Source organism: Bos taurus, chromosome 27 (assembly GCF_002263795.3).
Source record: "Bos taurus isolate L1 Dominette 01449 registration number 42190680 breed Hereford chromosome 27, ARS-UCD2.0, whole genome shotgun sequence".
Taxonomy (NCBI): Eukaryota; Metazoa; Chordata; class Mammalia; order Artiodactyla; family Bovidae; genus Bos; species Bos taurus.
The window spans coordinates 36,663,762-36,675,026 of record NC_037354.1 but is presented as its reverse complement, the minus strand read 5'-3'; the positions used below and the strand labels follow the sequence as shown (position 1 = coordinate 36,675,026).

At 56.5% G+C, this 11,265-nt stretch overlaps 1 protein-coding gene across 6 annotated transcripts in view; it reads left to right on the top strand.

The window, feature by feature from the left end:
• ANK1 (ankyrin 1) overlaps positions 1 to 11,265 on the top strand; it is a 245,260-nt gene that overhangs the window by 134,729 nt on the left and 99,266 nt on the right. For 5 of the 6 annotated variants that reach the window (XM_024986486.2, XM_024986485.2, XM_059882374.1 and 2 more), the window contains exon 2: positions 7,084 to 7,185. In XM_024986486.2, coding sequence (XP_024842254.1) covers positions 7,084 to 7,185 — 102 coding nt within the window. Of the gene's footprint in view, positions 1 to 306; positions 370 to 7,083; positions 7,186 to 11,265 lie in introns of those variants that run through there. The other variant, XM_015460891.3, reaches the window with a different exon arrangement.

The window sequence follows — 11,265 nt, the reverse complement described above, 5'->3', positions numbered from 1 at the left end:
CGGCCAGCGCGCCCGCCGCAGCCTCCCCGCGCCCGCGCCGCGGGGCTCGGCCGCAGGCGCCTCGTCTCCGGAGCCCGCTTCGCGTGAACTTGCCCAGCAGACGCGAGGATGGGGGACACAGTGAAGAGACCCCTCTAGGAGCTGGCGGGCGGGCCGGGGCCGGGGGGCCGGGGGCCCGGGGGCCGGAGCCCGGCCGGGCCCCGCCGAGCGGCCGGCGCCGGTATTTTTAGCCCGATGCCGGGGAACTTGCTGGCGCTCCGCGCGCCGCCGAGCAGATAACGGGGGAGGGGAGCCGCGCGCGGGCTCGGGTTTCCGCGCGGGCGCCGGACGATGGCAGCGCGACAGGGCAGGTCGGGTCCGGACGCCGCGGTGAGTGCCTGGCCGCCGCGCCCGCGCGGGGTCCCCACCGCCGCCGCCGCCGCGCCCCCAGCCGCGGGCGCGCCGGGCGCCAACTTTCGGGGCGCGGGAGCGGGCGCGGGCGGGGCCGCGCGCCGGCCGCCCTTCTGCTGCCTCACGCCCGCGGGCGCCGAGGCTTCCAGCCGGAGCTGAGGAAAATTCCTCTGACCCGGAGGCCGCCGCCGCGGAGGGGCTGGTGCGGGACGCGTGCCCGGCGGGCGGGCGGGCGGGAGGGCAAAGCGGGGCGCACGGGCTGGCGCGCGGAGGTGCCAGGAGGAGAAGCCCGCCGGGCCGGCTCTGCGGTTGGGCGAGGGGGTCGGTGGGGGGCACCCGGCCACCCCTTGCGGGAACCCCCTCGGACCCGCCGGGATGCCCCGGGCTTGGCCTTGGCTGGAGAAGGGCCGCCTCCCGAGCCTGAGGCGCTCCTGACCCTTAGACCTCAGGAACGCGAGCGCCCCGACGTCCAGAAGCAGCGGGAAATGAATGGGGGGAGAGGGAGCCGGGCCGCCTGTCCTTTGTCATCCTCATCCTCCGCCCCCTGGAGAGCTGTCCCCATTTTAGCAGTGGGAACGTTGAGGTTGGGAACTTGTCCGAGGCACAGCATCAAGTGGCAGAGTGGGACTCCCCGCCAGCGCTGCCCACCGTCAGGGTCCGCGGGTGGCTCTTCTCCCGTCCGGCATCGCCCAGCCTCCGAGCCCACTGCCGGAGGAGCGCAGGAAGGGGATGTCTGGTTTCCCCCAGGCCTCGCACCGGGGTGGATAGCTTCGAAAAGGACCCTGGGGTCTCCGGCTTGCGCGCCTCGTTTCGTCAGTAACATCTTTAACAGTCCAACTTTCCAGAGAGAAAAAGGAAAGGGACCCAATGAAAACGCACCCTGGGGCCGCAGGGGTTCACGGCTGCTTCTCTGCAGTCGGTGGGCTTGAGGCAGGGGCCAGGCATGTGTGCGCCTGCGGGCGCTGCCCCTTCCTTTGGAGGCCCCACCTAGACCGCCAGGAGCGCTGAGTCCGAAGGGCGCTCAGAACCGGAGGGCTAGCCCCACGCACAGGCCCTGCTCTACGTGGTCTCTTGGTAGAGCTGCAGCCCCCTAGGACAGGGTCCAGAGCCTGGACCGGGAGATCCTACCCTGACTCTGGCCAAGAAACTGCCTTTTGCCCAGACAGGACCCTTTGGGAAGGAGATCCCCTCTTACTGCTGTTTACAGAAACTGATAAGAGCTCAGTTTCCAGTCATCGTTTTAGATGAGAATTTTGCACTGAAAGACCTTGAAAAAGTCATGATTCGTCCTGGGAACGCTCAGGTCCTCTAAGCTCCAGACAAGGCCTGCAGAGACCGTGGGTTCTCCCTGCCACCTGGTCTAAACCTCAGCTTCACTCTGGTGTTGGGCTCTGGTCTTGGGGAGCCTCCCCTACCCCCAGGTGCAATCTCCTCCCCAACTCCCCCCATCCCCACCCCTGGACACCAGGCTTGCTGACATTTGGCAGCTGGCTTCTGGCTCTCCCTCCTGGAGACACTGGAGCCCCCTGGGCTACTATCTCTTGCTATATTCGTATGGCCCCACTCAGGAAGTGCAAGTTTAATAATAGTCTGGGTGTCTCAGGTAACCAAGGGCTTACCTCCCTTTTCCGAAGAGCAGTCCTGATGGGAACTTGACTCCTAGGAGGAATCCTGGTCCCTTTCTTCCCTTCTACTTCCTTCCTCCCTCCAGAGGGGAGGGCTGAAGTGGGCACAGTCTGTGAGCGCGGGCAGAAGGCTTTCCCCATCCAGCCAGAGCTGAGCTGGAGAGGAATCTCTGGGCAGTGAGGAAGCACTCCTAAGATTCATGTCCTGACCTGGCCAGGATTCACTGTGTGACCTTGGACAAAGTGCTTAACCTCTCTGTGCCTCGTTTAGCTTCTCAGTGAGGAGGAAACAAGGAAAAGTATCTGCGTCCAGAAATTATTGGGGGGAGCCAATGAATCTGTTGATGGAGAGGGCTTAACAAAGAGGGAGGGCTGAATTCATGAAGGTAACTCCTGTTGTGATGGAAGGAAGTTCAGGGACATCACATGAGTCGACCTGTAGGGATGGGGGCTGAGGACACCGTGAGATGTGTGTGTCCCTTCCTGCCCTCAGTGCTGGCGGTTTTCTCATGGGAAAAATTAGATTTCAATAAGGCTCAAGGTGAGGACGGGGCAGAGGTGCGCACAGGCAGCCTTGGTGGGGTGATCAGAGGGGTGACAGCTCTTGGGGGTGATGCAGAGTTTAGGGGCATCGTGGATCGACTTCTCTAGATGCAGGGAACAGCCTTCTTTAGCCCCTCTGGTCTCTCCACCCAGAGGCTGCCCTGCAGGGATTGTACTCAGGAAGGGCCAGGGACTCTGCTCCAGTCTGTCCGACCACTGAGACAGTCTGGTGCGTATTTGTCACTTGTTTTTCTGGTTGGTGTTTACTCATGTGAACAGTCTGAAATGGAGCCTATTGGATTCTTTTGACTTTCCACCCTACTGGATTATAGACTGTTCCTAGATGCACCAGGAAGCGGCTCCCAGGACAGGTCATTGAGTTGGAGGTAATTTAATTAGCGGCTCGGCAGAATGAGCTGGCAAGAGGTGGTCTCATACTCCGAAGTGGGTCATTTGCTCTGCAACGCGGAGACAGTCCCTGGCACCCAGGAGGTGCCCACTGCGTGCTTGTTGAATGGGTCACTTTCTAACTCTGTCACGTTGCACTTCAAATCTTGAGGGCAGGGACCTACATGCAGAATTTCTACTCTCTCCGTCTTTGCCCTAGCAGGATCCTGGACTTGCAACAGGACCTCGGGAAATACTCATAGGATTAACCGAGGGGGTACCCAGTGGAATGACACCATTATTACCTGCAATCGACCTGTAAGATACCCCCAGGATCCTGCTTGGGTCCTGACTACCCTATGCCCAGAGAAGACCAGAGAGGAAACGAAAAAGCCTTAGCAATTGAACTTCACCTCTAATTATCTAGGTGACCTTAGCCAGTCACTTCCTTTTTGCCATCAGTTTTATCGTCAGAGAAGGGAAGGAGTGGGACTAGATGATTCCTTTCTAGAGGCCTGTCTTGGCCTCAGTGCAGTGGCCAGGGTCAGAGCAGAGACCTACCAGGTTCCTTTCTCTGCTGTGGGTTCACTGCTTAATTGGAAAAGGCATGGGCCCCTCCTAGCTCCTACATCTGTCAGGGCTTTTCTGGTCACCTTCAGGTTTGAAATTGCGGAGAATGCACCTTGGGATCAAAGGCAGTAGGAAGGTGCTGGCTTGGTTCAGGGAGTCGTGGCCTGAATCCCCGAGTATTAACTAGTGCAGAACCTGGGCAAACTGTTCACCTCCCCCAACCTCTAAAATGCACGCCATCATTACACCCACCTCAACAATCCAGTTTGTGATCAGGATTAAAAGATAGAATGTTGGTAATATATTGAATTGGCCCAAATGTTCATTCAGATTTTTTCCTTAACAGCTTGCAGAAAAACTCAAACTTTTGAGTATTGGCCAACCCAATACTTGCCCAGTGATTGGTATAAGTATTATAATTTCATGGTTCAATTATATACCCAACAGAAAGTATTCAGCCTTCCTCAGCCTAGTGTAGGTCGGGCTTACCCTGCCCTCTATTTATCTGCTTGTCTGTCTGTTGTAAATATTCTCCTTTACTGCCTAGATTCATTGTTTTGAATAGTGACAGTCATTAGCCAGTGTTGCATCTGTTTCTATCCACCATACTTAGTTTTCATCCCTAATGCTTTGGTTATGCTGCAGAAGATAGTTTGGGCAGGTGGGAGATGTGTTTCTAATACTCTCATTTTTGGGGAGTAGTATACTGTATATTTCTAAACAGCTGAGTCCGCACAGGCCTTCTGAACCGGCAGGCACAGACATTTTTGGAGGGACTAACCCTTGAGCCTGATTTCTCTGGGAATCCAGCTCATAGGGAACCCACGGATTGGTCCTCATTTCTGAAATGCGTCCTCCTTTACAGATGCCTTGCCAAGAAGCCCGGGGATGCTAGGTGCCCTGTGTTTTAGGTCAAGGGAAGTCTTGGCCTAGCAGACGATTCATGCTTTGAGGGATTCAAAAGAGGTAGAAGATTTGGTCTCTGACCCAAGAAGCAAATAATTTGCCCATGGGAAACAAGACTTGCATAAAAGAGGAAAGTGTATTGAAAATGCATTTTAAGAAATCAAGCTCTTGTTCCTAGATTTAAAGATGGTAAAGATTGAGTATCCAAGGTTAGCATCACAGAGGACACAGGGCCTGAGTGGACCGTGAAGAAAGGCAAGACTGGGTTTAACAAATGAGAGCGCATCAGAGTGTGGGCCTGTCGGGAGACAGAATGGGAATGCCGGGGCGGGGGGGTGGGGGAGGACGGGGGAGGAACCCGCCATCCTGCTGTGCTGGGGGTGTGAGATGCACACGTGTCATGAACCAGCAGACTCAGGGCTTGGCTTTGAGCTAAGGTACCAGGACCCTCGTGGGCCTGGAGTCGGGGAGGACTAGCAGGACATCAGGATTTTAGGAAGAGCAGGGAGGTCGAGTGGAGAAGTATCAGCCAGGAGTCTTGGAGCAGAGCTGGAGGGCTGAGATGACTGGGGGCAGCCCTCGGGGGTGAAGGTCTGTAAGGCTGGAGACTCTATTTTTGACTTGGATTAGCTGTTTTATTGGCAAAGGCGTGCAGCCCCGCTCTGGTTTAATTGCAGGATGTTGCAGTCGTTGGCTGTAGATTTTGAATCTTCCGTGGTTAGGGGCCATCATATGCTCTAACAAACTGTTGCGCACTTGGTGGCTTAAAACGGGAGTAGCTTCTCTCACAGTCTGGAGGCCAGAGGTCTGAACTCAAGGTGTGGGCAGGGCTGAGCTCCCTCTGGAGGTGCCAGCGGAGATTCTGTGCTTCTGGCTCCTGCTGGTTGCCAGCTTCCTTGGCTTGTGGCCGCATCACTCCTATCTCTGCCTACGTCTCGCGCGTGTGTGTGCGTGCACACGTGCGTACGTGTTCTGTCTTTTATAAGGACACTTATCATTGGATTTTGGGGCTGGCTTCCTAGGTGGCGCTGGTGGTAAAGAACTTGCTTGCCAATGCAGGAGACCCAAGAAATGTAAGTTCAATCCTTGGGTCAGGAAGATCCCCTGGAGGAGGAAATGGTAACCCACTCCAGTATTCTTGCCTGGGGAATCCCAAGGACAGAGAAGCCTGCAAAGAGAAGGACTGGAGGTGGCAAAGAGTAGGACACGAATGAAGTGACTTAGCACAAAAGCTCGCAGGGTATCGAGGGCACTCATCTCAAGACCCATAACATCATTACATCCACAAAGACACTTTCCAAAGAGGACACGTGCTGGGGCTCCAGGGGGTGGGATTCAGGCATCTCTTGGGCACCACCCTTCAGCCCACGACAGCACGTTCTCAGATGAGGGGAGCATGAAACAGGGAGACAGAGCACCCCAGGATGGATCTCCTGGAGGAACAGCATAACCCCCCCCAAACCTAGACACTCCCCTTCACTCGTGGCCTGTCATATGACAGCCCTCACCTGTTAAACTCACCCCGAGTGCCCACCACGTGCAAGCCCTGTGCTCAGCACTCGCGCTGATGTAATCATTATACTCACATATAATCTGTAATATTTCCATTCAGTTTCACAGCCAGGGTATGGGACAAGCCTTGCCCTCCCCTTGCAGATAAGAACACAGGCGTGGAGGTACCTGTGGACCGTCGGACCCCTCTAGACGCAAGGGAGCTACTCGGAGCCCCCTGCACTTGTCTGCCACGCTAGACCTTATGTCTAGCACCTCCTTTCCTGCTCTCTCACCCACTCTCCCTTTCTGGCTGTCATTCATCCCTAACACAAGCCGGCGTCCCAGGCAGGGCCTGCTTGCGTCTGTAGGGGGCTGAGCCTCAGCCTACGGACCCTAAGGGCTTTACTCTCATTCTGGAAGACTGGCGAGGGGCAACTGCCAAGTCAAGGGGCAGGGCCAGGCTGTTGGTGCACCTCTTCCCCACTCTGTGACCCTGCACAAGTCACTTGGGCTCTCTGGGCCTCAGTTCCCGCATCTGTGAAATGGGGATGGCAGGAGAACTTACCTCCTGGAGATGTCTTTAATGGCTAAATGCATCTCTCTCCCCACCCTGCCCCGCCGCCACCCTGTGTAAATGGATATTATAGCCAAGTGCTGATAATGGTTTTCAGCATGTAGTAAGTGCTGTGTGCTGTTTACGTGAAAACAAACCCCACAAAACAGCACCAAAGTGCTTGTGTTTGGTTCCCGTGGCGCCTCTGCTTCATCTCAATGGGTGGGGCCGGGTGGTGGGGGCCGGGCTCCTGAGTGGGAAGGTGGAGTCCGCGGAGGCCCCAAGGCAGGGAGATGCTAGGCCTGCTGAGACGTCTCCTGGGTGGAACGGAAACCTCTAGAAGGAGGCCCCTCCCGGGTCCCAGCCGAGATCACTTGCTTATAAATACTCCAGAAGGAAGGCAGGCCGTGCTCTGAAGGCCTCCCCACCCTCCAGCCAAGAGCCATCTGTCTGGGGGGCTGCAGACCTGTGCACGCCTAGGGACCATGGTGGGCATTTAATGGGATGGGGTAGTGGCTGCCTCGGGACCTTGGTTCTGTTCGCAGCCCTGGGCTCGAGCGGCCCGTGAACCCCTCAGCACGCAGACCCACTCACAGCTGCTCTCTGTCCTCACAGGCCGATGCTGCTACCAGCTTTCTGAGGGCAGCCAGATCAGGTAACTTGGACAAAGCTTTGGATCACCTGCGGAATGGGGTAGACATTAACACCTGCAACCAGGTAAGTGAGAGGCAGGCGGGTGTGTGGTCTCTGAAGAGTGGCTCTTGCCTGGAGCTGTTTCCTGAAGGCTCTGCCTCTATTAACCTTTGTCCCCCATGGCCTCAAACACCCCCCGGGGCTTCCACCCACTGAAGGCCCTGCCCCAGACGCATGCCAGCCCCGCGGTGGCCCAGCACCCCACTGAGAAGGGCTGGTGCCCCAACAGCATGGGCCGCGCCCCGTCCACCCCCCGCGGCCTCTCCCCTCAGAAGTGCCCGCTGGTGCCCGCTGTGGTCTTGGACTTTGTGGCCTTTGAAGTGGGGGGTGGGTGGAAAGACTTTGAAGGATGCTGTGTCGGTGGCGGCATTCATCCCCTTTGTCTGCGGTGGCCTTTGTGGGTTTGCCGCTGAGAAGGAGGTAGGGCTGGGGATTCCCCGTCGGGTGTTGCCGGAGGCTGGGAACCAGGGCGGCTGAAAGGGTTCTCTGGATGTTTGTGGTGCTGAGTGACGGGGCTCTGTGTGGGGAGGAAGCTGAAGGTGCGTGGGACGCAGTGGCAGGTGTGGGGCCCGAGGCTGGAGGCACTGCCTGAACCGAGAGGAGCGCGCTCCCTGGGGAAGAGAGGACGGGGTGTGGCCAGGGCTGTGCATCCGATGCCTTTGGTTTCGTTTGTCTGTTTTTGCCAGTCGGTTGAGTTGTTCGGCTACATGGCCAATTCCGTTTCTAACTGAGAAGAAATTTACCCATTCCAGCTTCATAAAAAGCCATCCTAACCGTTAAAAAACTGTTTTTGATTGTGGTGAGACGCACCTCACATAGAATTGACCGTGTCAAGCATTTGTAAGCATACAGTTCAGGGGCCTGAGTTACATCCATGCCCATCACCACTACCCATCCCCAGTTCATTTTTCAGCTCGCTGAACTGAACCTCAGCACCCAGCAAACTAACTGCCCAGCCCCTCACGACCGGCACCCTCCTGTCTGTATCTGGGAATCGCATGGCAGTGAACTCACCCAGTTTGGCTTTGCGGACCAGCTTATTTCCGCAAGCATGGGCTCCCCTGGGTCTGTCCGTGTGGTGCTGGACTGGGTGACTTTCACAAACCAGCAGAAGAAACACCCAGGAGGCAGCTTAAGTTTTCCATTGGCGGCCTGGGCTCCTCAGCCTGGCCTCCCTGCCCCCTACTGCACTTAAAGTGCACAGGACCATGTGCCGAGATTCCTTTTGGATCCAGCTGGGCTTCTGTGGTCTAAATCCACATGTGGAAGCGCAGAGAGGATGGGGCGGGGAGTGTGGGATAGGAAACAGAGGTAGGAGCGTGAGACGGAGCAGTGGTCATGGCAAGTGGACTCCAGAGGGGAGACAAGCATGTGGATGGACTTGGGGTGCAGACTGGATGGGGAGAAGCAAGCCCCGCTTCTGTCATCCCTCCTCCCCAAACATCCCAGACCTGAGGCATTCTGGGCGGTTCCAGACAGCATATTAAAAAGCAGAGACATTCCTTTACCAACAAAGGCCCATCTAGTCAAAGCTATGGTTTTTCCAGTAGTCATGTACAGATGTACTTGGACCATAAAGAAGACTGAGCATCAAAGAGTTGATGCTTTCAAATTGTGGTGTTGGAGAAGACTCTTGAGAGTCCCTTGGACTGCAAGGAGATCCAACCAGTCAATCCTAAAGGAAATCAGTCCTAAATATTCATTGGAAGGACTGATGCTGAAGCTGAAGCTCCAATACTTTGGCAACCTGATGTGAAGAACTGACTCATTGGAAAAGACCCTCTTGCTGGGAAAGATTGAAGGCGAGAGAAGGGGACGACAGAGGATGAGATGGTTGGTTGGCGTCACAATCTCAATGGACATGAGTTTGAGTAAGCTCCAGGAGTTGGTGATGGACAGGGAAGCCTGCAGTCCATGGGGTTGCAAAAAGTTGGACACTACTGAAAGACTGAACTGAGTTGATAGGTTCAGCGCAAAAGGTTGCCTTTGGGGAAATGGACACTCTGGCCCCATTTCTTTCATGGAAAGGGACAGAGGAGCAAAGTCTGGGGGCCACGAGAGGGTGCTGGAGGGCTCAGGAGAGGGGCTGTGTGAGCCGTCATGGTGTCCCCGCCCCCTCCAGGTGGGGGCACCTGCAGACGCACTCCTGGGGGGCCAGGAGGCAAGCTCCTCGCTTCCTTCGTTCAGGCCCAGTAACGCAGATGAGCGTCCCTCTGCAGGGAAGCTCCCGGTGAGAAGCACCAGTCTCCCCAGAGGCCCTTCGAGGGTTAAGACACCCACTCTCCAAGGAGCTGCTTAGCAGGATCGGGGGCAACTGTGTGGTCCTGAGCCTTGAGCCATGGGCAGGTTCTGAGCACACAGGCAGGGCTCTCTCCTGACGGGGCTGCTGCCGGTGAGTCCCCGCGAGCCCAGCCTCTCCCTGGGCCACAGCTCTGCAAGGCCCCTCCTCGGTCCATCACGGGCTCAGCCAGCATCCAGGCCACATATGCACATTATGGGCACTGTCTCCGATAGGCTTAGTGCCGGAGGAGACTGCTAACTGCTGCCAGTGAGGAAAGAGGGGGGATGATGGTTAAAGGAAGGGCTCCCCGTGTGCAAAGCCCCTCCTGTTGGTTTAGTCCTGCGGCTCCTTCACCCCGCCACCCCTCCAGATCTAGGCTCCACTGGTCCTCGTCTTTCGCTCTGTGCCTGCTGAAGAGCCGCCCCAGGACCGCCAGTGTTGCCGGAGCCTCCTTCCCGTGTTACAGGGCGATTGGGCTTTTGCTCCGAGTGGACATACAGGGAGAGAGGATGACCGGGCACCGGGGGCCGGGGCGACGTGGGTCAGGACCTAAAGCTCAGCTCACCTTGGCGCACCCCTGGGACGGCACCCTGACTCTGTGACGTGCAGAGACCCATCCCCCTTAGGGGATGAGAGCGTCTTCTCTTTAGAGCACACGCTCACGGTTCTGAGAAGATTAAAACACAGGCTCTTGTCCTGGGGTCACTGCTCGAGAATTTGCTTCCATTGGATCCTTTTGAACCGATGGACTGCAATCACAGCGACGGGGCAAACGCCGAGCCTTACATAAGTAACACACTTTCAGAGGATGTTTCGTGGAAAGAACGAGAGTCGTTTGCCATAATCGGAAATAATTACTCTAAGTAGTGTGGAAAGAGGCTTATATAAGAGACATCTGAATATTCAGGGCAGCTTCCTTGGTGCATAGATTTTTGTCTACTGATTTTTATCACCATGATTATGGTTATAGAAAAGAACAAATCCACACACAAGGACACACACAGCTACACGTCCCCATGCCAGTATCTCTACATAAATACTCCTTTCATTTATCCAAGCGTTTTTCAAGCTTCAAACCCACGTCGTCCATGTCTTCCCGGATACCTCCTCAAGTGTAGAGCTGGGCTTTAGGGATTTAATAGTTAAGAAACAAAAGCCATCCTCCTCATCCACTCTGACCCATAGTCTACTGACTGTGAGAGCTGTTAATTGAGTAATCACGCAAACGGAACTGCAGACAAGCTATGCTAGGAGCCCAGGAGGAAAGTCACAGGGAGTTAGGAGAGTCTGTAAGAGAGACTCGGGGTAGGGCAGGAGGTCAGAGAAGGCTCCTGGAGGAAGAGCTATTGAGCTAAGGGGTGAGTCAGGGTTAATGAGGGGAGGGAGGGAAGAACATTCCAGAAGCAGAGAAGAGGCCCGAGAGTTTAGAGGGGAGGGTGGCAGAGCGGCTGCAGGCGGGAGGGAGAGATCAGGAACCAGATGAGGCAGGAGAGGTGACCTCGGGGCTGGACGCAAGAGGCAGGGGTGACGGTCACAGCAGCCAACGCCTAGGTCAGGTGCCCCAGGGCCCGAGCCACGTGTGTGCATCACGCGTGTGGGCACGTGTGTGCCTGCATGTTTCCTGCTCCACTGCACATGAACCCTCTGGTTGCAGAGTGAGGCGGGGGGTCTGGGGCGGGGCCAGAGCGGCAGGGGTGCGGGACGGACCGAGAGGGATGGAGGCATTTCAGCCTTTGACCTCCTACACCACTGCATGCACGTGTCCTGGTAGAGCATCCACCCGGCTTGTAGACCCGGTGAGGGGTGCCGATCTTTACCCTGAG